Source organism: Frankliniella occidentalis, unplaced genomic scaffold, assembly GCF_000697945.3.
Source record: "Frankliniella occidentalis isolate FOCC.00 unplaced genomic scaffold, Focc_3.1 Scaffold19, whole genome shotgun sequence".
Taxonomy (NCBI): Eukaryota; Metazoa; Arthropoda; class Insecta; order Thysanoptera; family Thripidae; genus Frankliniella; species Frankliniella occidentalis.
Window position 1 is genome coordinate 331,553 of NW_026267149.1, and position 24,630 is coordinate 356,182.

Sequence of the window (24,630 nt, forward strand, 5' to 3'; positions counted from 1 at the left end):
GGACGGGACGGACGTCTTGTTCGCCCTGACGGGGTGCCGTGCCTCGTTATGCGGGACGCTCTGCGCCTCATGGCTCTGCTGTGTTTGCCCGGTGCGTCCAGCAGAGGGGAACAGCAGCAGCAGCAGCAGCAGCAGCGACGCAACAAGAAGAGACTTGGTCCCTTGACCTCGCGCACGGCAACCGTGGAGAGGATACGGGAGAGGCTGCTGCTCTGGGCTCCCGTCCTTATCCTCCACAGCGGCGGGCGGGGGGCGGGGCGGGCGCGATCGAACGTGGCTGCTGCTGCAGCAGCGGGGTTCAGTGTGTGTTTTTACTCGCTGCTCGGTCATTATCGGGAGCAGCACAGAGCACAGAATGCGCGCCGAGCACAGCCCCGAGGTCGTGCCGGTGGCGCTGGGAGTGTGCCCCGCTCCCGCCAGCCCATGTGAATTTGTTTCATGTTCGTTACCTAGACCTTAGTGCGCTTTATATCGCAAGGCGCAGCGCAGGGCGCCCTTTACACCGAGCGCACGGCCCCCTCCACCACACCCCCTCTCTCCCCTGCGCGACCGGTTCCCATCGCGCCCTGCTGCTCTGGCGGCCGCCGTTTGGATGCATTTTCAGATTCGGTTTCGATACGCCGCTTTGCGAACGCTTCTCCTCTTCCTCTTTGAAACGCCTGACAGAGGGGGTTCACCCAAGAACACTTTTGAATATCTTTCCCTTCGTTGTTTGTTTTGTCCTCCTGGGTAGCGTTGGGTGTCCACGGTGCGGGCCGGCCCTCTCTTGCGTCCAAGTCCCCCGCGCGTGTTCTCTTGCGCCTCGCCGCCCACTCGGTGCACTGCCTGCCCGTGCGGTGCAGCATGCGTCCTGATTATGTCGCAACGCCACGCCGGGCCGAGGAGGGGGAGGGGAGGGGGGTAGTTTCCAATGCAAAGTGGCGCGGGGCGTGGCGCCGTGCGAGCCGCGCCGTGCGTGCGTGGTGCGTGCGGTAGGTCAGGGGTCAGAGCACACCGGCACCGGCACCGGCCCGGCCGCCCTCGGCGCGGTGCTCGCCGCCCCCTGTCCTCGGCGCGCGCGGCCGTCGACCCCCGCGCGCGCCCACCCGCCCCGCCCCGCCCCGCCTGCCGGCCGCCGAGCTGAGGACGGAGACGGAACTGGTTTTGACGTGTTATTTGAGGGAGATGACGCGACGGCGCCCGCCCGGCCCGTGATTGTTATTCAGAGTAGTGCGTCCGATCGACTCCCAATTAATGCGTGGAAAAATTGCTTCCGCCAGCCGGTTTGGGCGGAGGAACCTCCTCCCATCCTAGCCTCCTACATACACTCCAGGAGGCCGGGCCGGTTGGTGCGAGGGGTGGCCGGGGTGGCTCGGGGCCGGGCCCCGCACTCGCTGTCAAGGACCCGGCGGCCCTGCCCGCCGCTGCTGTCCCTCCTCCACTCCCGCCCGTTCCGCTGGCACTGCGCTGTACACCCGCCGCATCGCCGCCGCGAGGACTAGGTCCCAGGTATCATCCAGAAAGTACATTCGTCTTTCTCCGTTATTAGCCGCTCAGGCTGTGCAAGCTCTCACCATAGCGCCTGGTGGGTAGGCAACATCTGGCCTGCCGTGCATGTGTGTACTGCGGGGAGGCCTACCCCGAGTCTCGCAGGCGCCGTGCTCTCAGTTTGTCGAATGAGTCTGAGTGAAACGGACGTAATGTGGCTCCAGTTCTCGTTGAACAAGCAGTTGCCTGCCATAACCCTTGTTGAAGTGAACGATCTGCGAACGCCACATCACCTGTAAAAGGTGCCTTGTAGGTAGGCAATATCATGCCTACAGTGCGTGCGTGTACTGCGGAGTGGCCTACCCCGAGTCTCGCAGGCGCCTTGCTCCCAGTTTGCCGAATGAATCTGAGTAAAACAGACGAACTTTCTGGACGATCTCGCCAACGTCAGATCATCTTCAAAAGGCGAACCACGCCTGCGTGCGCTCATTCCAAGTTACTGCATGCAAGTTCGTGCTCAACCGGGTTTGCTTACCTGCCTACCTCCGTATCAATTTGCTATGGGCTATGGCGCCTTACGGCTCCACCACCGAGTAGGCAACTCGGCCGCTTGCCTGCATGCTGTACAGTCTACCTACGGAACTGGCCACCTGGTTTACTCCGCTGTCTCCATGTCGCTCCATGCGCTGCAGGGCACGCCATGCCATGAGGCAGCTGGACCGTGCATGGGCCGAGGGAGTAGGGTGGGGGGTGACAGAAGTTATGTCCAGTGATTACCCAATTGCCGCGCAGTTCGGTTTAACGGCCGAGCAGCCATGACGTCGCGGCTCCGCTGGCCTCCGTCCTGCTCCGCCACGCCATGCCGCCTGCCCGTAGGGAAGGACATTATGTATTGGGCTGGAGAAGTGGGCGGCCTTGCTGTCGATCCGCACCGCGATCAGCTGATCCGTCATGACAACGGCTGCAAGCGCGTCGGAGCAGTGCACGCTGCGGGCTCGAGCCGCCTGGAGTCGCCTGGAATCGCCTGGAGCTGGCCCTGGAGAGCGTGAGGCTGCAGGAGCTGGGTCAGTGGGGGCGCGGCTGGTACGCACAAGGCCTCGGACGAGGCGGCCGCTCTGCCCCTGGAGTCGCCTGGAATCGCCTGGAGCTGGCCCTGTAGAGCGTGAGGCCGGAGGTGCTGGGTCAGTGGGGGCGCGGCTGGTACGCACAAGGCCCGGGACGAGGCGGCGGCCGCTCTGCGCCTGGAGTCGCCTGGAGCTGGCCCTGGAGAGCGTGAGGCTGCAGGAGCTGGGTCAGTGGGGGAGCGGCCGGTACGCACAAGGCCTGCACAGGAGGACGAGGCGGCCGCTCTGCCCCTGGCTCCGTCCATGGCTCTGCGCTCTGCCCGCCACCGTGCCGGGCCCGGCCGGTCGTTGACCTGCCCTGATGTTTTGCGCCGGTACACTCGGTGAGGGGCGACGGGGAGAGGGGGCAGAAGAGTGGGGTGGCAGCAGCGTTTTTGAGCGGCGAACGACGTCATCCTGGCTCGGTTTCAGTGACTGGCCTCTTCTTCTTTCATGCCTTTTGCCATGATTTATGCTGCCAGCGCCAATAATGGCAGGCGGATAGACGGGCAGACGTACGGACGGTCGGACGCGCTCTTACTATTTTGGCAGTGTGTGCGCTGCTCGGCGCGCCCCGCCGCCGCCGCGCTGCTCTACTTTAACGGGATCGGCAGGGATGTCTCTCTGGAGCGCGGCCGCCTCGCTCTCGGCCAGCAGGACGGCGCCGGGGAGGCGCGGCAGTCGCCTTCAGCCGGCAGCCGTGTGAACCCCATTCAAAAGGTTAATGCCTCTCTTTCGGAGGGGGAGGGGGGTAGTTTCCAATGCAAAGTGGCGCGGGGCGTGGCGCCGTGCGAGCCGCGCCGTGCGTGCGTGGTGCGTGCGGTAGGTCAGGGGTCAGAGCACACCGGCACCGGCCCGGCCCGGCCCGGCCAGCCCCGCGTGGAATGCGGTAACGAGGAGTCGACTTTAATAATCGAGTGTGCAGGATGTGTTACTTTCCTACGACACGTCGTTGCGTTACGTGATTGGGGTGATAACGGGGCTCCGCCGAGAGGAAGATGATAAAACGAGGAGAAATGTCAGGAGTTCGCCGCGCGTGCGCCTCCGCGGCCGTGGTGCGGTGCGGTGTGGCTGGGGCGGGCTGGGGCCTGGCGAGGCGACCCGCGAGGCGGCGCGGAGCGGCGTGGGGACGGTTTGGGCCCGGGCCGCGCGGTGCGGGCGCGTGTTGAAATTACCGGCAAGTGGACCTCACGGTCCCGTTCCATACGGGCGCCAGGCTCCGCCAGGCTCAGCCACGGCCCCGCTCGGGTCGCCCTGTGCTCCTCTCCCTGGTGGTGTAGCTCAGCCCGAGCTCAGCCTCTGTTAACCTCCATCCTCCTCCCAGCCGCGCCTCCACCTCCAGGCTGCCGGCTGATTGCATTCATTCCCTCGCCTACCTAGGCCGCGCCGGGCTGCGCTCCCGGAAGGCTTCGTTTCGTTTCGTTTCATTACGTTTCATTTCGTTTCCAAACGGTTTCTGGAAGGCATAGAGCGCTCTGCCAAAGGCTGCGTCCGCTGCTGCGCAGCGCTGCGCCGCGTGGTGACAGCGGTGAAGCGATCTCCGCGGGGTGCACGGGCGGGCAAAGGCAGGCAGGGCGCGGGGCGCCGCTGCTGCACGAACCTCCTTGGCCCCACGTCACCCTCGATCGCGTACTCTACATTTCCAACCCTTTATTGCATTGGCACACGCTCGCGCATTCTCATACACGCCATCCGCGCTCTCTGTTCCTCGAATAAGAGGAGCGGGACATGGGAGGGCCGATTGATGAATGCCGCGATGCGATCGTGTGAACGGCCGGACCAGGCGAACGCAGCCCGCCCGGCGGCGGTGGAACTGAAGTGCAGGGAGCCAGCCGGCCGGTGCGGTGCAGCGGCGGCGGCAGCGGTGCGGTGATGCAAGGCGACTTTGCATAACTTGCATCTGTTTGGTGGACTGCTCGGGGTGCTTGACGTGGCGTGGCGTGCGGTGCCGCGGTGCGCTGCCGCTCTGGATCTGCTGCTTGCCAATTATTTGGCCTCTTCGCCTCGCCTCCGTCTCCCATAACTTGCACCACTCCTCGGCCGCGGCGCGGAGACTCGGAGCTGCTCTTCGTGCAGCAGGTCTCCCTGGGTTATCCAGCAGGGCGGCGCTCCAGCAGGGCGGCGCTCCAGCAGGGCGGCGCTCCAGCAGGGCGGCGCTCCAGCAGGGCGGCGCTCCAGCAGGGCGGCGCTCCAGCAGGGCGCTGTAGCAGGGCGCTCCGGCAGGGAGCTGTAGCAGGGCGCTCCGGCAGGGCGCTGTAGCAGGGCGCTCCGGCAGGGAGCTGTAGCAGGGCGCTCCGGCAGGGAGCTGTAGCAGGGCGCTCCGGCAGGGCGCTCCGGCAGGACGCTGTAGTAGCAGGGGGCTCCGGCAGGACGCTGTAGCAGGGCGCTACGGCAGGGCGCTACGTCAGGGCGCTACGTCAGGGTGGTGCTACAGCGGGGGGCGCTCAAGCGCAGGGCTATAGGAGAGCTCCTGCGGGGCGGGAGTTGATGCTTCCGGGAGGAACTCTCACAGCGCTCCTGCTGGAGCTCTCCGGATGGCCGTGCGGCCTGCAGCAGGGCCAGGGCGAAGGGTTCTCGAGAGGGGGCGACGCTTTGCGTGGAGCTCGGGGAAGATCGTGAAGTCAGAAGCTCATCGTGACAAACGGGCAAATTGGGCTGCAAGTCTCCATGAAAATCCTGGTCCACGCTCTGGGCGGGCCGGCGGCGCTCGCCGCGCCGTGCTCAGCAGGAGAGAGAAAGCGATGCCCCCTAAATGCTTGTGTATCTCTGTCGCACTAACAAGCCGAAGGGGTGGGGACATGACGGACTGACGGACAAGCCTCGCGGACGGACAGCCTGACTCGCGGTGTGGCACGGCCGGCACGGCTACGGCATATAAACGAGATTAAGGAGTGCGGCTCGTGAGCGGCCCGGCGCGGCCTGGTGACTCAGCCGTACTGGCCCCGGCCAGTCCCAATAACTCCCCCGACACACTGGGCCCGCCGGCCGCACCGGACCGCAAAGTCTCTGTGGGGCTGCAGTCGATTTGCCCCTGGACTCGTTATTATTTGCACTCTTCTCTGCATTCGGCTGCTCGTGGGCGAGCTCTGGCCCAATTCTAATTCTAATCGAGTTACGCATCTGGGTCCCTCCTCCCTGGATGCGGGGGAGGCCAAGGGCCCGAGGGGAGGGTGGGCTTGTTGGGCTTCAACACGCCAGGCGAGGCAGGGCCGGGCCAGGCAGGGCGCCGGGGGCTGTTGGCCGGGCTGGCCCTGCCGGCTGTCGGCTGTGACTAATGCCGAAAGTGTGTTCCGATTTCCTTCCCCGCGAGGTCTTTTACCCCATTTTCCTGCGAGACTGACGACTAACGATATCTTCTGTGCTCTTCTGTTGCAGTACGGCCTCCGGCAGCTGGACCTGTCCCTGCTGTCCCAGCTGTGGTCTCTCAACGAGTCGATCCAGGAGTTCCGCCAGCTGCTCCAGGATGAGGACGCCGACGGCCTGGAAGGGGCCGCCCTCTCGCCACCCTCCCCGACATCGCCGGCCTCCCCCCAGTCGCCGCAGAGCTCCGAGGACGACCTGCGCGATCTGAGGGACGCCGACGAACTGTACGGTGGCCTTGGTCTTCCTTTGCAGGGATTCCAGGGGCTGCAGGGATTGCAGGGGCTACAGGGATTGCAAGGCTTGCAAGGACACGGCATGCAGGGGCTGCGCTACCACCGTTCCGTTGGCGGGGCTCCCACCCCTGCCTCCGCTCCCGCCCACCGTCACTACCACTCAGGACGCACCAGCACCGTGGACTTTGGCGACGTGTAGAGAGCTCAAACTGACTACAGTTCGTTCGAAGTCTAGCCCGCATCTGGGGTAGAATAACTTTTGACGGAGACGGCTGAGGCTGTTGACCACAGATCTGCGTGTTCTATTTGCTTTGTGAAGGCTTCTTGTATTTATGTATATATAGATGAATGTATGTATGTACGTATCTGTGAGTTTGTGTATGTGTGTGCAAATGAGTTTGAAATTTTGTATGTGTGACTCTGCAAATTTAAGGCAGATGTGTGTTGTAAGTTTCATGCAAGGCTAGTGGACTCCCCAGTTGGTGTAATCATTAGCGCAATGTTCTTGTCATTCTATTGCCTCTCAAAAATCTAACTGTGTTGATTGCTTATGATAAAGACTGCTTTTAATTGTTAGTAGCTAAAAAAGTATTATTTGAAGAAATTTAGAAAGCTCATATCTTTTCTCATCACAATTTCTCTGTTTGCCTCTGCCTGTGACACTGGCTTCTTTCAGGCATTCTTGTGTGCAAAAGAAAAAAAAATCTATTGCCATTTAAATATTTACACTCAATTTTCTGCTTTGAATATTTAAGTCTGAGGAAGATGAGTTTGAATAAAACGATGCGTAAACGTAGCCTGCCTGAATGGATGAAGAGTCCTCCTCAATCTTCATTTGTCAGTAAAGGGAAGTTAAGTCCACATCGTAAAGCTCAGGGGCCCAGCTACCCTCCTATATCTGTGAAGAAAATTAAAAAAGTTCCAAAGCTTCTAGAAGGAAGTCTCACACAGGCTGATGAGCAAGATACTTGTAGTTTAGCTGGAATTTCTATAGAAAACAAAGAAGTTAATCTTAATGTTAACACAACACTAGAAATAACTGATCAAAGCTCAAAGTCTGTCCACCATTCGCCTTTAGAGGAAAAAGAAAGTGAAATTGATGATTTGTTTTTAACAGTGGAGGATTTAACTAGGGTGGCACAGGAAGTCATTAATGAAGAACTGCAAAAGCAGTTATCTTTCAAAAATAAGAGCAAACGTCTCTAATCAGTTCGTCTAAACTGTACTCTTGTCATATTCTAAAAAAATTGTGCCTATTTATGTAAATTAAAAAAAAAAATAGCTTTTCCAATTTTTTTTATAGATTTTTAAACTCAAGGTTTTGTAACTGTTGTGATGTCTTCCTTTTACAGATATTTTACAAATCTATGCCCAATGCTCACATCATTTTATAGATTAAGTGTGGCCTATATCTTTGTGCCTGCTGATTTTAACTTCCCTTTTCACTATGAGGCCCTAAACTTATTCTCAAAATTAGATTGACAATACAATTTTTCTGAGTGCGCCATGGCCAGGGTTGTATACTGTACTTTGAAGGTGTAGATTTTGTATAACTTAAATTACTTGTCATTTTTTTCCATAAATGTCATATCTGAAACAAATGTTGTCAATTTTGCCTCTAGTATGATGCTTTTATATAGGTATTTTAAGAATGTTCTAATTTAAATATGTATGGCCATATAACTGTAAACTGAGTGAAGGTAGACCAAAAGTGTAATTTTTAAATTGTATCGCAAAAGTACCAAGTGTCAGGATGTTATGTCTTGCCTGGTTTCAAACCTATGAACTACTTTGCAACTTACCATCATTTTGTGGTCTGCAACTTCCCAAGTACTGATATATTTATTCTGAGCAAGAGCATCATCCCAATAAGCACAGATTGTTAACTTGACAAAGAATAGCCCTGGGTTATCACAACTAGAATTAGCAGATGGACACAAACAGTTGAAGTTTGAGATATAGCCGAGGGGCATTTTTTTGGATGTATATGCTTTTACGTTAGTTTTGTGGAACTCTTTCAATTTATACCATAACTCAAAGATTCAGCTACTAATTGTATACCAGGCAGTTCCCTTCACATTGTTTCACCTACTTGATACTGTAGGCTAGTCCACGATAGGTACCAACTGTTACCACCTAATTGTAGAGTGTAATTGAAATTGAAAAAGCAACCATCCCATTAAAAGGAAGTCTTTCAATAACTTAGTGTCACCATTCGAACCAGACTATCCTTATCAGTAGTGCAATTACATATTGTTAATGTGATTGTGAGTACTTTGTACATTGTGATTATAAAATGCTCTAAAATATGTATCAGCATTTTTGTGAATAAAAGACTTCAAGCACTTGATTCTATTTTTCTATTAAAATTTAAGATGAAGTAATTAAGGTGATGAAATATGTGACTTAGTTGTCAAATGGTAGATCAGCAACATAAAACTTTGAAAATTTCATGAAAAAAGGCATGAAGTGAAATAAAAGTTAGTCATATTCAGTGTTTTATTGAATTTAAAATAGAACATTGAGTATGACAGATGGAACACCTCCCAAACACAAATAAAACAATAAAAGTCTACTTCAGCTTCTTCTTGGGGCGGAGGTTGTTTGTGTGACCACACTTCTTCTTGCGGCAGTTAGTTGCCCTAGGGTGAAGACGGGCATAGCACTTGCGGCAGATCATCTTGTCACAGTTGTACTTCATGGCAAGGATACGGAGAGTGGGCTCAATGACACCACCACGGAGACGCAGCACCAAGTGAAGAGTAGATTCTGGAAAAAAGAGTTATTAACATCCATACAAAATCCACTGACACTCAATAGAAATTATACAAATACAATACCTTTCTGAATATTGTAGTCAGACAATGTCCTGCCATCTTCAAGCTGCTTGCCAGCGAAGATGAGACGCTGCTGGTCTGGGGGGATACCTTCCTTGTCCTGAATCTTAGCCTTCACATTCTCAATGGAATCTGAGGGCTCGACCTCAAGAGTGATGGTCTTGCCCGTAAGGGTCTTGACGAAGATCTGCATGTTGCAGCCCTAAAAAGAAGACAAAACATTAACAAGGCCCCAATCAAGAGCAACAGTCAGCAGTAAGCCCTACAGTTCACGAAATACACATGAAACTGATGCTGTTTCACCAAACTTGATGGGGTGGAAGGATAGATCCTAAACCCTCGTCCTGTGGTGAATTGATTTAAGTCCCGTTTGACACCTTAAAGCTTATGGACAGCTAAATGGAAACACAGGGACTGGAGTTTAACTAGAATAAACTATGCATCACTGACAAAAAATTAAAATATGTGTCACCAAATTTGATAGAATTTGAAACCGGCCACAAACTCTCGTCCATTAGTGATTTAATTTAGGTCCCTATAGACACCTTAATGCTTTAACACAGCAAAATGGTAACACAGGGACCGTTAAAAAGAACAACAATTCACATTTGTGAGGGTTAGGTACCCGGTGTAGCACAATACACGAAACGGACAGGTAGATTTAAAGACTTGACTGACAAGCATGAAAAATTTTACTATTCAGCAGAGTCATATTCACAAGAAGAGTTGCTCCTGACTTGAAATTCAGATGAATGAAATAAGTATTGTGAACAGGCTAGCAAAGCGTGGCCTTGGCCGCGCGTTATGACTACAAACAAGCCGGGGTAGTAACTCAGTACACAAGTTCAAACAAATGACAGAGGGGCGCAAGAGCATTAATTATAATCGAATTGAGATAGGACTTTAATTACGAAGTAAAATTTATACACCAACTTGCTCAATAAAGTAAATCTGGACAGGTGCCCCTAACCTGCACGGAACGCAGCACGTCTACACTGGTTAAAAAGCTTTCCGGTACGGAAGTTTTCTAAAACGAACACTCAACGCCAACACCCGAACACTACTCGAGCACTGCGGTAGTGTATTTTAACTTTTTTCTAGCCGAAATCCTTGTTTGTTCGGAACAGTAACTTACTTATTCTGCAACGTGGTGTCGGTAACTGCTTGGTACACTTCAAAGACCAGATCAGACCGGAAACGGGGAGACTCTTGATCCACCAACTTTTGATGGCTACAGGAGTGGTCCCGAGTCAAACAGCCAGGAGTTTTGGAATTTCTTCCCTGCCACTAATTTTCGTTAAGATTTGTTTTGAAACAATCACAGAGATTTTCCTTTTTTAAAAAACTATCGGGTTCTGCTCCGTTTTCGTGAAAATGGGTTATTTTCTGAAAGTGGAGAAGTTTGCATAGTAGCCTCCGCCAATCAGATGCGGGTTCCCAGAGCCGTTCTAGCCTGACGCGAGAGAGGCCAACTCTGATTGGCCCTTTCCTCTTCATTTCTTCACTTTCGGAAAATGCCTCGAAAATTTGATTTCCTCGACCCTTTGACCAACCTTCACCCCTTACACCTCAAGACTCAAGACCACAGCAGTTTGCACCGTTTGCATCATAGAGTCAAGCCTTGTTGTAAGTACTTGACTTGACTAACCGCGAGGCCACTGTTGGCCCAAGGTTTTTGGTTTCTTAAATATATTTTCCAGTAGTGAGGCGCTCTGGTTCCGATATTTTTTAAAACTAAGATTCTTAGAGATAGGAGGCATCAAGTATGTTCCCTGCTATATGCTGTGACTCAGAGAATCATCAGTCGTTTTCTTTTTATGGGTTTCGGATGGTCCCTTGAACTTTCAAAAGAACAAATACTGTGTCTCGGAATTGTGGTCGTCCATTCAAGGCACAGAATGCCTACAAACATTACTGTAGTTGTGTTGTTTGTGTGTGAGGTTTAACTTCAATTTAAATCTCAAACTGCAGGTTTTAGACAGACATAAGGACAATCAAATTTTGGTGTCATCAATACAGACAACAGTTTATTTATTACCACAAAAAAAAAAGGAAAAAAAAATATACAATAATCCACATTTTCCAGCCAAGCTGCCTCTTTGCTTAAGGGAACTTTCCCCTAAAACGCTTCCCAAGCTGTATCTGAAGTAAGTACAAAGTAGCAACAGTTTATATTAATAAACTATGCAGAAACTTCTGGATCAGATACAGCTCTTATCATTACATTAACACTATGATTATATATTCATATCAATAAACCCCAATAAAGCAACCGTTTCACCTAGATTCATAAAAACACACCCAATTTAAAATGACAAAATGAGATGCAGACAATAGTTTGTGACCAATGTCTTTACAACTAAGAGAAAATAAAGACATAAATGGATGAAGTACAACATTGGGAGAACAGTCAAATAGTCGAACTGGTGGATACGTGTCACAACTGGTACAGACACAAAGAAATAAAATTTGACCCATGACATCACATGTTGGACTTCAATGGAATAACCCCTTCAATTAAGATACAAGATAAAAAAGGATTCTGAAAGTAAAATCAATGCTGACCATCAGTAATTCAAATCCGACAATAGGCTTCTGCACAAAAAGATCTATTCCTGACATGCCTACATTTTGTGCTCAGAAAATTGTTTCCATATTCACTTACGTACATACATGTAATACCCTGCATTAAACACAAGAATGATTAAGACATAATTTCATTGCCAGTCTTTGAGTAAGTACATGATTAGTTAGGATTTAACAAATAGCATACAGCCTTATTAGAAGCTGGCCTTTTTTTTCTTTTTTGACAACAATTAAGATTGAAAAGTGTAAAAATAGTTCAGGATATACAATATTAAGAGACATGAATATCAAGATGTTTCAGATGATTGGATACTCAAGATACCTCTCTCTGATTGAGGAAAAGAATTCCAAGAGATGGTCAACACAGCAGGCACATCAATGGACTCTTAAAAGGTACCTTTTCCCCCCTTTGATCATTAAAAGCAAACCAAGTACATTTCACCCAAGGAAAAACTAAGAGAGAAACAGAAAACTCATTTCTGCAATAATCAACGAAAGAAATAAAATGGCATTTACAAAATTCATGACCTGTAGGCCATGTCACTTTAGGTCCCAATTGTTGGAATATAATTTCACATCAGATTAAAATATCCGATGAAAATTGTAATATATCATCCTAAATAAAAATTGATATTATGATCAGGCTTTGTATCAATTGAGTGTGAACTCAACATTAAAAGAAGGGAGGAATTTACTAAGGAATCAATCCATAGGACCAACTTGAATAAATTCAATGAACAATGGAGAGGTTCCCGAGATGTCAGAATTGTCCACTACTGAAGCACGGCGACACATCATGGGAGCATAACCTGACATGTCTGACATGTCAGACATATCGTGGGCATTGTTTTCAGAAGAGCCTTGGGAATCCAATGAGGTACGCGAGATAGAAAGATCAGGAATAGCACCGGACAAGGAGAGACGAGCCACTTCAGAGATGGGGGCAGCACCACCAAGATCTAATCCCATACAGAGATTAGCTGGAGTGTTTCCCTCCACAAAATGCTCAGGAGACAATGGGAGCCTCTCCCTCAAAAGCATCCTGGAGGGCAAAAGAGAGAATAATGAATAAATAATTTCAAAGCATTCTCAGTGTGACAAAGATGAAAAGTTACATACCAAGCTGCATGAGAGGACACAGTGTGCACTTTTGGTACAGGGAAACCATTGAAAGGACTTGCAACAGGTACAGAGTATGCACCCAAGTTAGAATAAATAATCCAGGTGCCCAATTCCATCAAAGGAAACAGAACATTTTCTTCTATTTTGTCAATGCCATCACAAGTAGGGCCCCAAATTGATGAAGGGAGTAATTTAGCTTTGGGAGTCTGTTAATAATAAAAATATCATAAGATAAGCTCATACTTTCAGGTGCACTTAAAAAAGTAAAACGGAGAAAATTTACTCACGTCCAATGGGACTCCATGAAAGATAGCATCTTCATACAACTTTGCATTAAAGGATCCATAGACTCCGTCATTAATGTAATACATCACACTTGAGATGTTGCCATCTGGTGAACGAACCTCTCTTTTAGAGTGAATGTTAGTGGCTAGAGTAAATGCAGAGCAAACAAAGTATCTGCCAGGCTCAGCAATGACTTGAATTTCAGGGGATGGAAAAAAGTCATCCAAAGAAGAATTAATGACATCAGCACACTAAAAAAAACAACAAAAAAAAAAGAAATAGAAAAATATTAGTATGAATTGAGACATTGGTCACCTTAAATCATACAGAGAAGGGACACACATTACCTCAGAAAAGTTGACATTGTTGTCACCAGGGAAGCCTCCACCAATATCAAGGAGGGTCATATTGAATCCCAATTCAGTGCCCAAATCAAAGAGATCCCTTGCAAGAGAAATCGCCCTACGGAATGCAGCTGGCTCCTTGCACCCAGAGCCAACGTGGAAGCTTACACCTACAACGTTGAGTCCAAGATCACGAGCCAGTTGCAGAAGATAAGGTCCCTCAGCAATAGGATCACACCCATACTTGATTCCAAGCTGAGAGCAGGAGGATGATGCGTCACACCTCATGCGGAGAACAAGGCTGCAAGAAGAACCAATTCCATTTAATAAAGGAAGAGTCAGGAAATGTAAGTACTTCAAAACAGTTAAAATTGAGGAGAAACTCACTTGCAGGTGGGGTGAAGGGTTTTAATTTTGTGAAGTTCAGTGGCATTGTCATAAGTTGTCAAGTTGACACCCAAGGCAGCAGCATGACGGATATGAGAAGCAGGTTTGCATGGATGGGCAAAAATGATACGGTTTGGGTCTACCTCCAAATCCAAAATTTTGTTGATTTCACCCTGAAAAAAGACAAATCTACATGTTATGGGGTACAAGGTAGATAGATCTATTTAGTTAGATTAGATATATTAGAATGAATGTGCATACCTTGGAAGCACAGTCAAAACCAGTGCCAAGAGCAGCCAGAATTTCAAGAACGACAGTACTGTCATTGCATTTGACAGCATAATGGGGTATAACGCGTGGAAGCAAAAGTTTCCATTGTTTGAACTTGAAAATGATATCGTCAGCATCGCAAATGTAAAAGGCTTCTTCCTGAATGCCAGATTGGCAAATCGCCCGCAAGACGGACGAGGGAGTTGTCTCTCCATCGAGGACATGGATACGTTCATCCAGATTGGTGAGCTTCATTGTTAAGTTGATGTTTTTATAGTAATTAAGAAGATATATAAGAATGGAAGATTCTAATGGGGTTTAAAATTACAATTATCAATCACAGGATAAATGTCCTGCAGGAAGCGTTCTAGGTTGACTCGTTCAACTAAGCAAACTGTAAGGGAAACAAAAGAAAAAAATGTCCGTAAGTGATTGTAGAACTTCAACCATCCAGAAAAGTTAGTTTATATTTTCACTTACGAGGCAGCCTATATCCGGTCGGGGTCAGCGTTAGACTGGATAGCGCTAGTTAGCAGGTTGGAGTGTACAGTAGAATTAACACAACTCTGCTCGTAGCCAAGGTGGTTCAGCGTTGAGAGTGAGGTGCCACTTGCACTGGAATAGGGAAAATGCACTTGCTGGGCCCTGGACCAGCCGACCCGAGTTCCCGCTACCCTGTAACAGCAAAACAGAAAAATATTAAGAAGACAGCAACAATTGGTGGGTGCTTCCACAAATAGATAGTCTTGAGTTAGGCAAAGAATACCACAAACAGCAAATTTAGAAGAAAATACACAAAAGAACATTTGACACCATGAAACAAACATTTCAACGGCAAGTTTCAATGATTATTTGATCTGTGTGTTATAGCCCACATACAAAAGAAAATTAGACTTTTTAAAATACTACACTTAGTTGAAGTTGCATATTCAGGAAATGTAATCCAAATTAAGCAAACCTGTTTTCTATTCCAAATTGTGGCAAGAAATTAAAATTTCACTTTGGTACAATATTAACTGACTATACTCCTCAGACAAACACAACAGATATTCACTTACTATTTCCATAAAATACTTTACCTTTCGGCTTTCAGTTTCGTCTTTAACACGGAAGGTGCATTCACAGCACCAGGCCTCAGAAGGACCCAATTGAACACCTCCAAAATTTAAGTTAGGACTGCACATTCCCAATTAGACCCAGCCAGCTGAGCATCGCACCATAGGCGCTAATAGAGTCTAGGTACTGAACAAAAGTGTTCGAATCCGTTTTGTTACACTGGCACACACACGCTTGCACAAGATGTTTCGGCTGTCACTGCACGTACCACTACACTCTTAACTCAGGCCGGCTGGGGCCCTGTAAACCAGAGGTGCCCACGTCTTGCAAGGATCTCGACAAATCGGACTAATCTGAGCAAGCCACAGTCATGCTGTTTTATACATTATCTGGCACTGTCTCAGAGGTGACGTACAGACAAGAGATAAAAGTGGCCAATGGCATGGGTGATGAACCATGTTATCAGTGAACTGACACACAGCTGGCAACAAGGCACAACTTCCACTAGTGCAATTTTTTTTGTACCCAGATTGGACTTGAGATTATCAGAAAGAGAAAAAAATATGGAAAAGGACAAAGTTTTAGTATCTTAAGGAGCAAAAAATACCAGCATAAAAAAGTGAGGGGAAAAAGGACAACGGATTGGGCCCCCCCTCAAGAAAACTGTGTTTCAAGTAAACAAGCACAAGCAAGCTGAACAGTTCTGGTCACAAGCCAGTATAAAGGTCACTATGTAGTATATGGTAGATAGTACCTACTACTATAGTTGTAGAACAATACTTTCATGTTTAAAATTATACAATGAGGAAAGAAACAGTGAAAATATTTTCTTCTTATGAAAGTATTTAATAACAAGAGTGAAGAGTTCAACTAGCAATTGAGCAGTGAAGAAATTATCAATCAAAACTACATTTGAGCTATGTTGCACAACTGTTAATTTTCAAGCAATGCCAAGGACATCTGTCAATTTCTCAAGATTCAAAACCAATATTAGAAATGAAATCTAATTCAGACATGCGGGATGAAGCAGAACTTTCTCGAAACAAAACCGGACTCATCTGGTTAGCTTCTGAGAGGTCTGCACCACACATAACCTTAATAGTGACCCTTGTTCCAAGGACGGGCCAGAAGTTAATAAATTTGAACAACTACCTACCATTTACAATTAGTTAGTCTAGGCAACACGTGAACAGCAACGTCACAAGCAAACTCATGCTTCTAACGCCAGAATGGCTCGTCCAAATGGTAGGGCTGAAGGTTAAGCGGACCGCTTGGGTTCCACGACGACTAGTATTTGCCTCACCTGGACCAAGCAAAGCCACCCAGCGGGCTGGCTTTTATTTGATGGCGGAATGGTGGAGGTTTTTTATCACTTGACCGGAGAAAATTCAGGGTAATTGCTGGAAAACAGGGTCTTTTCCGGCGGGGCCCTGAAAACTCACTGTACGGCCATCTTTAGCAATGGGCAGCAGGGGGGTGAGTGGGACGAGGGAGGAGCTGCTCCGCCTGAGCACAAGGGGCACAAATGGGCGAACTACATCGGGACTCTGGTTGCAGATCCTTGCGCAACGGTTTCGATCAATAAAGCTGCAAAACGACCTCTCTGAACTAATGACATTTCAGTGTGCACGACGCCCTTTGAAATTTGCACTGCGTGTTCTGAACCACGGAATGTGGATTGCCACGGCTGTCACTGAGTATTGCAGCGGCGCGGGCCGTGTTCGTGAGGGACTACTTTGCGACCGTGGTGGTGACGGTGGCACGCGCGGCGCGGCGCGGCCTAGGGAGTCACAGGACATGGCGGGTTGCTGGGGACGCCGCCGCCGTCGTGCCAACGCGTGGGCGGGAAATGGACTCGACTTGATACGACGAATCCCCAAAAATTACTGACACCCCCTCCTCTTTTTCTTTGGTCAAAACGGCAATGGAATCCTTGAGGGAGTCCTCTCCGCGGACCCCAGGCCCCTACCGCCACGTCCCGGCCGGAGATGGAAACTTGTTAAGCAAAGCCCTGTCTTAACATGGGCAAAACTGGCATGAGCCTTTTCGCCAATATTTGTCCTCGCGATTAGCGTTCACGCGTGTCGCGCTGCGTGTCCTGCCGTCTGCGAGTAGTGCAGGTCGTGCAGGTCCAGCCCCCCCCCCCCCTGTGAAACTGCATGACGTAGACATGACGTCAGGCGACTGCATCCGGGAAAATGAGGAAACGAAGGGGGTGGGGGGACAAACACTCGCCCGCCCCACGTCATCTACTTCTGCTGCATGAGGCGCGGGTAGTGGTTTCTCAGTCAGATCAGATGGCGCTTGTTTCCCTTTCTTTCTGGGCAGCTGCCAGGCGAGCGTTCGTTCGGGTTTAGCCTTAGGGGCCGAGGGGTCCCCGGCCGACCAGTACTAGTGGAAGCCTCCTCTTCTCAGCCCTGAGGTGGGGTTCGTGGCCGTGCCGGCCGTGCCGCGCGGGAGGGTGTGAGTGTGTTGTTGACGCTCGGGTGCGGTCGGTGCGCCATGCGCCACACGGCTCGGAGCACGCGCCACTCCATAGGTTGTTTACCGCCGTTCCGTTCCGTTCACATGAGCTTGCTTGGCGTGGAGCGGGAGCCCCTGCTTCCCGGGCTGCCCACCGGCCTGCAACCGCACGGTCAGCTGTTGCGCCAAGGAGACGCGGCCGTGGTTCAATGCCACCGCGCCGCTGCTCTTTGCGGGCTCTGGGGAAGCACCACGACGACAAACCCGGTGACGTCTAGCTAAGCCCATTACCGGACCTCCCCTCACCTCTCCACCCGGCGGCGCCCGGCGGCGAGCGGCGTCAAGGCTGACCGCCGCGCCGAGAGGGTCAGGGTGGACTCGCCGCCGCCGTCGGTTGGCCTGCCAACTGATTCCGAAGAACCCTCTCCTATACCTTCCGTATAGCTTCGTCCTTGTCGCACTCATAGAGCAGCGCCCCTCCTTAGGTCTCTTCGGAATCAGTCTACTGATGCGCCCGGGCTGCACGCCCCCCCCCCCCCCCGCGAGCACGCCGCGCAGTGCAGCTGCAGGGTGTGCGGGGCAGACCTGGACACTTCAATCACGCCACATATCACACCACACACTCGCCCCCCCCCCTCGCACCCCCGCTCTGTAATTAGTAAAGTGGGATCGCCCAGCCGGCAGGTGTGTTTCTGGGGCGGTCACGTGTTGCCGGCTGCTTTTGTTCTGCCCGTCCTCCCTCTCTCTCTCCCTCTCTCTTCTCTCACTATATATCGCTCCTCTGCCTTTCTCCTCCCCATATCGCGGAGGGGGTGGGGCGAGGCGCCTGGGGCCGGCGGGGGCCGGGGGTTCGGGCGGCGCTGTTGCCGCGCTGTGTGACGCTGTCTTCTGACCCGAAGGTCCAGGTCCGCGTTCAGGGTAGTCACGCTATGTAGGGCGAGGGAAGGGGCGGGACGGGGCGCGGGCCTCGGGCCTGCTCGGGGGGCGCAAGCTGGCGCGAGGGACGTCCCAGCCGTATCAGAGCGTAAACAGGGAGGGGAAGGGCGAGGGGAAGGGGCAGTGAGACCACGAGAAGAACGGTCACGTAGTGAAAAAAAAAGTAAGTTCTGATCTGAGATATGGCTCTTTTTATTTGGTGTGTGTGTGTGTGTGTGTGTGTGCGCGCGCGCGCGTGTGTGTGTGTGTGTTAGTAGAGAGCTTTGCCGCCATTACTGTTCTGATTGATCTCTGACCCTTGCTCTTGGTCACCCCCCCCCTCCCTTTCCCTTCTCTCTCTCTGTCTCTCTCCCTCTCTGTCTCTCTCTCTGTCTCTCTCTTTCTCTCTCTGTCTCTCTCTGCCCCTCTCTGTCTCTCTCTTTCTCTCGTCTACAAACATGAAAATTAAAAGAACATACATGTTGCAGGCCCTCGCCACTTGCGTTGGCCGCGTCGCGCCGCACGTCGGGCACCAGATCTCAGTCCAATTTAAAGTAAAGCAGGCAGAGGCTATTGACACATGAGGTTCGACCTCAGCAGGGCAGGGTGGGGCCCCCTCTTTCTTCCAGGCCAAACCAGATATCGTACGCGCTGCGCAAATTTTTCAAGAACCTCCTTCCTCCTCCGCGTTTCCTGCCCGCAGTAAACACTTGCGCGAAAAAGCGTCGCAAAACAATCGCGGTGATGTAATCCGAGCCGCGCGAACTGCAGCGTCGCGGCGCAGCGAGGTCACCAGACGGAGATGCCGAACGGCTTTCGCACGCGTCCCGAGAGCGGGCCGAGGGCGCGTGGGGCTCGATGTGCGCAGCGCCTCCGTGTCCTCGCCCGTGAGGAACTTGGGCCAGAAGGGTACGAGTTGAAAATGGCCACGTGGCGGATGGAACGGGAGGTCACTGACCGAATGCGGAGCAGAAAGAGAGAGAGAAAGAGAGAGAGAGAGAGGTCCGTGGTTTCACAAACACTTTTGTTTTTAGCAGGATTATGCCATAATTTTTCTGCGAATCCAGTTGAGGGAAATCCTGGTGAAAGGGGTTCGAAGGCCTCTCACCGCGTGCACCATCCTACCGCTAGCAAACGGCTTCGGGGCACGTCCCTCTTCTTCTCTGGGTGCCCCTGATCTCGGTTGCATGAGCTCGCAGCTAGGAGATCGCCGGGAAAGTACGCCCGCTCTTCTCATATTCACTCGGCAACTTACGGGAGCTCGGCGCCTGCGAGATTCAGGGTAGGCCAGCCCGCAGTACTTGCATGCATTGTAGGCAAGATGTTGCCTATCCATCAGGCGCTATGAGGGCAAGCATTGGCTGCCGTTGGCAGCTTAAAAGGACTGCGAATGATTGACGTACTTTCTTGATGATTCGATTCTTCTCCTACGAAACGTATGTCAACTGGTAGGGCTGAAGGAAGATTTTAACCTCCACAAGTCCCCTAATCGGCTGTCCTCTCCTTACCCTTCAGTAAAAGGCGTTGCGCAATCCCTGCGACATCTGCGCAGCCTGCGCAAAATCTCGCCATTCACGGAAAAAGCCGCAACTATTGAAAGAGCGAGAGCGAGAGAGGGGAGAGAGGGACAGACAATGGCAATCACCGCGGCTGAAGAGAGCTTTGGGGGCCCGCGGGCTGAGCGGGGCCTGGGGGAAGAGGGGGGGGGGGCACCGGTCCTCGCTGGTTCGCGCGGACTGATACGCAAATTGACTTCCTTGAAGAGATATGGCCCTCACATGACGCGGCCCTGCAAGGTCTTTGTAGACCCCCCGAAGCCGGGACCAGACGCCGCCTCGGCTTGCCCCCCGCCGTCCCCGCGGCCCGCGCACGCACCTCCTCGCCGGCCCCACCGCCAGGTTTTCTCCGGGAGCGGGGGCCGGCGGCCGGCGGGGCGGGGGAGGCGGGCCGCCGAGGTGGCGGCGGGGCCAGCGCCTATACCCCGCGCGCCCACCACGCAGGGCCGCGTACAGGGGGTAGAGACGCCACCCCTCTGTGCGGACCATCACCCTGGGGCGTGAATCTGGGGCCCCTCCCCTTCCTCTCTCTGGCCACCCCCGGGGTCTGCGGGGTCGACGGGGTCGACGCGTCACGGGACGCTAGCGCGCAAGCCGGGGGCACCAGCCACGCGTCCCCCATCGCCCCGACCACACCGCGGCCGATGGATTTCCCGAGCAGCTCCATTGGGTTGTCAAAATAATAACAAAACGACCATCATCTACGTCGCATCCTGTTGCTGATGCGCCACACTGCCGACCAATAATGACCAGTGACAATGCGAGCACACAATTATAAGCACATAGGACGGTGACGCAATTCTGGCCGTCTGTTGCCGAGAGCCACCCGGGCCGCCCCTTATGCAGAATCTGATAGTGCAGCCCGGCGGCCCGGGGTGAGAGTGAGTCATGCAAGCATGCATTGGCGCCATGTTTGGGCGGGAAAATTACGAACGAGATTCAACCCTATCCTGGTGCACACGACGTGGATTCGTTCAGATTTTCGTGAGGGATACTAGCAAAGATGGGGCAATATTTGAGCTGTAGGAAATTTACCCGTTGTAGGGCCTGCCCTGATTCGCGGCGATTATGCTAGAAGATAACGAGCTAAATACTCAGTTGGCAACAAGGACTACGGAAACTGGTTTGACTCGGTTCGCGGCGCGGCGCGGTGGGTCTCCGCGTCAGAGTGATGAAGGCGAAAGGGCTCGCAGAACCGAGTACCCGAAATGATTATGCGCACAAAAAATAAAGAGCAAGAAGCGTCGCTCGGAGATTGCACATGCAAACATGAGTCTATTCCTAAGTCCCGGCATGTCGTTGTTACCAACTGTTCGTATGTGTCGGACATGTTTTACTCGTGGGTCGGCGAAGCAGATTACGACGATGTTGTAGAGTCATTAGTTAACTAATAGTCTGATTATAACAGTGATTATCTTTGTCAACCCTTCATGTGAACAAGCTATCGGCACATTCCGTTCGACTTTGAGCGCCCAAACGTGAAAAAAATTAGGCACTGTTCATTATTGCTCAGTGCTTTTTTTTTTGACGCACACATGTTCGAGTATACGCTGAAACTAGATAATGGGCGATGAGATAGAGAGATTTAATAAGAATGATTGGTCATATGTCTGAGGGTGGGGTCCACCCACGCCAGACGTGGCGTCAGGACCGCTCGGCGGGCCGACATTGTGCCGGAGCCGTGAGAGAGTTTTTTTTTTTTTTTTTGCATGAAGTGACGCATATGTTGCTAATTTTCACGCGTTCTTCGGGGACTGCATCGAAAAGGGTGGGGACCCGCTGTGTCTGCGGTTTCTTCCGGTGGTGGCTGAAGCGGTTGGGTCCCGCCAACCAACTTTGCAGAAAAATACCCGTTTCGAAAAAAAATAAAAAAATAATCGAGATAAGACCTACCGCGGATCAAAGTGAAGTGTACTACTGCAGACAATTTCCGCGGTCTAGCCAATTTTGTAATCTGCCCCCCCCCCTTTTCCCTCTGCATGATGACTGTTATGTCATAACCTCTCACCCGACCATATGGTTGAGAATAGATAGAGAAGCAGGCAGGGGCCTAGCGGCAGCGCAGCCCAACGCAGCCAGCCGCAGTGGCCCCGCTCTTCACCAAGACCAAGGGGCTTATCGCCGACGGAAAAATTATATGGTAATCCATGGAGATGGCGGGACGGGTCACAACAACATCTTTGTGGTTTTTATGACGAGGACCGCGGGGTGGGGTGGGGTGGGGAGGAGCCATCCCCGAGGGTAGTAGTCATGGTATGTGTTCATCTCGTTGATCCTGGATAACCAGCCGAGACGGCCGAAGTAAGTGAGGGACCGACGGGGGGAGTCTACAACAACAACCCCCAGGTGGTTCCGGCCGCAGCAACAGCTGCGCGCGGATCGAGCCAATCAGAACGCCCGGTGGCGAGCGCTGATTGGAGTCATTAGTTCTCCTTTCGTTTAGTTTCCGAAAGAGCGACATCATTGGAATAGTGGTCTATTGACGTGGCGCGGCTCTGCGATTGCCCCTGGCCCGCCCCGCAGCACGCGCCGCACGAGCCGATAAGAACTCTTTCCCCCGAACCGCGCGCCCAGCTGCACTGCCGCAGCGCCCCGCCGCGCCCCGCCGCGCCACGCCCCGCCGCACCACGGGCCCCGGCCGCACTCCGGGCGCCTCTTGACGCCCCGGCTGCAGTTGGCGTGACGTCACTGTCGGCCGCGCGACCGCGCGGCGGGTGTTGGCCGTCCCGTCCCGTCAGGCGTCAGTCAGGCCCGCCGGGGGGCGCTGACTCCGCCGCCCTCTTCTCTTTGTCGCTGCTGACGGCGACGGCCCCCGAGACCCCCGAGACCGACCCCGCGGCTCGGACGTCCCTGGCTTGACGTTGCCTCTGCTTTGTCGCTGATAAGTTCATGTGCGGCGGGTATGTGGCATATGTACCCGGGCCGGTAATCTAGAGTACCGCCGACGGCATCAGCGGCCACGTACGTGCAAATGTATTGCTGTACGTGCCGGGCGTTTTACTTGGATACTGATTTTAAAGACCAAAATTTGAAATATTTTGAAATATTTCCAGAAGAATGGGGGCAAAATGAAAGTACTTAAGGGGATTTAAAAATCTGCTTTAAAAAATCCTAAAAATACTGTTTTTGAATATTAAAATCCTCAGACTCCAACTAAATGGCGAGGGACAATTTTTGTACGTAGGCTGGATGTGTCTTTGAGCACATCTAAACCAAATTCAAATTTGCATCCAAGTCACATACAAAATATAGCATTTGTACCTAGCCTAGGTACACTTTGTACCTCTGTACAGACAAATTTGTATCTGATGAAGATGTGCTCAAAGACACATCTAACTAAGGTACAAAAATTGTCCCTCCCCATTTAGAGTGTCGGCACGTGCCGGAGTGTTACACTGGTTTGCCAAACGGTTAGGCCCTAACCTAACTCCCTCCGGTGGTAAAGCACCTTGGCCCCTGCGGCCCATGCAAGTAGGCAAGCCCGCAACACTGCGGTGCGTGCCAAGAAACGACCGTCATGTCATTGCAGGACAATGTACCTCTGGATCTGCGGTGCCGTGGGCGGCTTCTGCGGGGCCAGCGGGTACGTGCCACCACCGCAGTTTGTGTACCCGTGACCCGTGTGCCCACGGCCGGTACAATCTAGAGTGTCGGCGGGGCGGGGCGACCTGGGCGACATGGACAGCGGCCGCCAGGCGGAGTCAATAATGACTCTGCGGGCTGATTGTTCGGGGGTCGGTGTCAGTCTCGGTGTCAGTGGTGTCAGTCTGTGTCAGTTCAGCGGCGGCGTAGCGTAGCGTGGCGGGTCGCGGGTCGCGTTGTGGTGTGGTGGCCGACTCAACACTATGGCTCCCCCCTGCCCTGGTCCCCTCCCTGGCGGTTTCTCAACTATGATAACGAAATTTCCTGGTCACGTGATAACGGTTAGTTTGTTAAAAAGAGGGGGAGGGGGGGAGGTTCACCCAACATTGAACCATGGAGTCAATTTGCGATAGTGCCATTCAATAAAAATCAATCACGGGCCGAGAGGTTTCAATGTAAAATTGCAACCTGCAGAATCCAACATTTCTTCCCGTCTCGTCTACACACTTCGTGGCGTCTTGAGAGGTTTTTGGTGTGGCGCCTGTCGGTCGCGTCTCAGCCTATATTTATCAGCGTATCTGCCCGCGGCCCTATGGCTCCTTTCACCCCACCTGGCCACACCCGCATTAGAGGTCTGGCGCCCAGCACCTGCCTCACGACGTCACGTATGAAGGAAAAGTGACGACTAGAAGGTCAAAAGCCAGTCGCACGCACACCACTGCTCCCTTACAAACTTATCCACAGAACAACAGTTTTGTGTTTCATAGCCCATGTCATACAAATACGGGTACATTCAATTTTCGAAACTGTCTAAAAAAATAACAATCCGAAGATGAGAGAAAACAAAGCCATTTTTTTATTGTACTATCTTCCCCCCGGGCTGATCTGGTCACCACAAGCCACGCGGCGACCACAGTGACAACGTTGAACAACACGCTTCAAGGTTCGAGATTAGGGTCTGGTTTGCGGCGGCGTCTGCTCTACTGCACTTGCAATCCTTGCTAAATTACTTTATCAATCAGCAAGGCTTCTAGAAGGATCCCCGCCCAGCCCGCCAAGAC

General features: G+C 51.8%; 3 protein-coding genes across 8 annotated transcripts in view; 1 reads left to right on the forward strand and 2 right to left on the reverse strand.

The window, feature by feature from the left end:
* LOC113207786 (anaphase-promoting complex subunit 11) overlaps positions 1-8,516 on the forward strand; it is a 25,495-nt gene extending 16,979 nt beyond the window's left edge. For 2 of the 3 annotated variants that reach the window (XM_052264442.1, XM_026424476.2), the window contains one exon: positions 5,946-8,516. In XM_052264442.1, coding sequence (XP_052120402.1) covers positions 5,946-6,365 — 420 coding nt within the window. In that variant the 3' untranslated portion in view covers positions 6,366-8,516. The remainder of the gene's footprint in view (positions 1-5,945) is intronic. The other variant, XR_008010842.1, reaches the window with a different exon arrangement.
* Positions 8,517-8,647: 131 nt separating this feature from the next.
* LOC113207785 (ubiquitin-60S ribosomal protein L40) lies at positions 8,648-10,305 on the reverse strand. Of its 2 annotated transcripts, none has more exons than XM_026424478.2 (3): positions 10,139-10,305; positions 9,007-9,205; positions 8,648-8,935 (listed from the first exon to the last, which is right to left on the reverse strand). In XM_026424478.2, exons 2-3 carry the CDS (start codon positions 9,194-9,196, stop codon positions 8,739-8,741), a joined length of 387 nt encoding a protein of 128 aa, XP_026280263.1. In that variant the 5' UTR covers positions 9,197-9,205; positions 10,139-10,305; the 3' UTR covers positions 8,648-8,738. The 2 variants fall into 2 exon arrangements, with proteins under 2 accessions (XP_026280263.1, XP_026280264.1); XM_026424479.2 differs by lacking the exon at positions 10,139-10,305 and adding an exon at positions 9,974-10,127.
* A 692-nt stretch (positions 10,306-10,997) lies between these two features.
* Positions 10,998-16,535, reverse strand: LOC113207767 (ornithine decarboxylase 2). 3 transcript variants are annotated; one of them, XM_026424457.2, is made up of 8 exons: positions 16,357-16,535; positions 14,478-14,672; positions 13,989-14,391; positions 13,728-13,900; positions 13,344-13,641; positions 12,999-13,247; positions 12,709-12,917; positions 10,998-12,631 (listed from the first exon to the last, which is right to left on the reverse strand). In XM_026424457.2, exons 3-8 carry the CDS (start codon positions 14,250-14,252, stop codon positions 12,292-12,294), a joined length of 1,533 nt encoding a protein of 510 aa, XP_026280242.1. In that variant the 5' UTR covers positions 14,253-14,391; positions 14,478-14,672; positions 16,357-16,535; the 3' UTR covers positions 10,998-12,291. The 3 variants fall into 3 exon arrangements, with proteins under 3 accessions (XP_026280242.1, XP_026280243.1, XP_026280241.1); XM_026424458.2 differs by lacking the exon at positions 16,357-16,535 and adding an exon at positions 15,322-15,451; XM_026424456.2 differs by lacking the exon at positions 16,357-16,535 and adding an exon at positions 15,077-15,415.
* Positions 16,536-24,630: the final 8,095 nt, after the last annotated feature.

Excerpts from the sequence above, each read along its gene's own strand:
- LOC113207785 (XM_026424478.2), bottom strand. The coding sequence starts at position 9,196 with ATGCAGATCTTCGTCAAGACCCTTACGGGCAAGACCATCACTCTTGAG. Across the intron at positions 8,936-9,006 it reads TGACTACAATATTCAGAAAG|AATCTACTCTTCACTTGGTG; the intron begins GTATTGTATTTG and ends TCTTTTTTCCAG.
- LOC113207767 (XM_026424457.2), bottom strand. The coding sequence starts at position 14,252 with ATGAAGCTCACCAATCTGGATGAACGTATCCATGTCCTCGATGGAGAG. Across the intron at positions 13,901-13,988 it reads GTTTTGACTGTGCTTCCAAG|GGTGAAATCAACAAAATTTT; the intron begins GTATGCACATTC and ends GTCTTTTTTCAG. Across the intron at positions 12,918-12,998 it reads TTCATGGAGTCCCATTGGAC|ACTCCCAAAGCTAAATTACT; the intron begins GTGAGTAAATTT and ends TATTATTAACAG.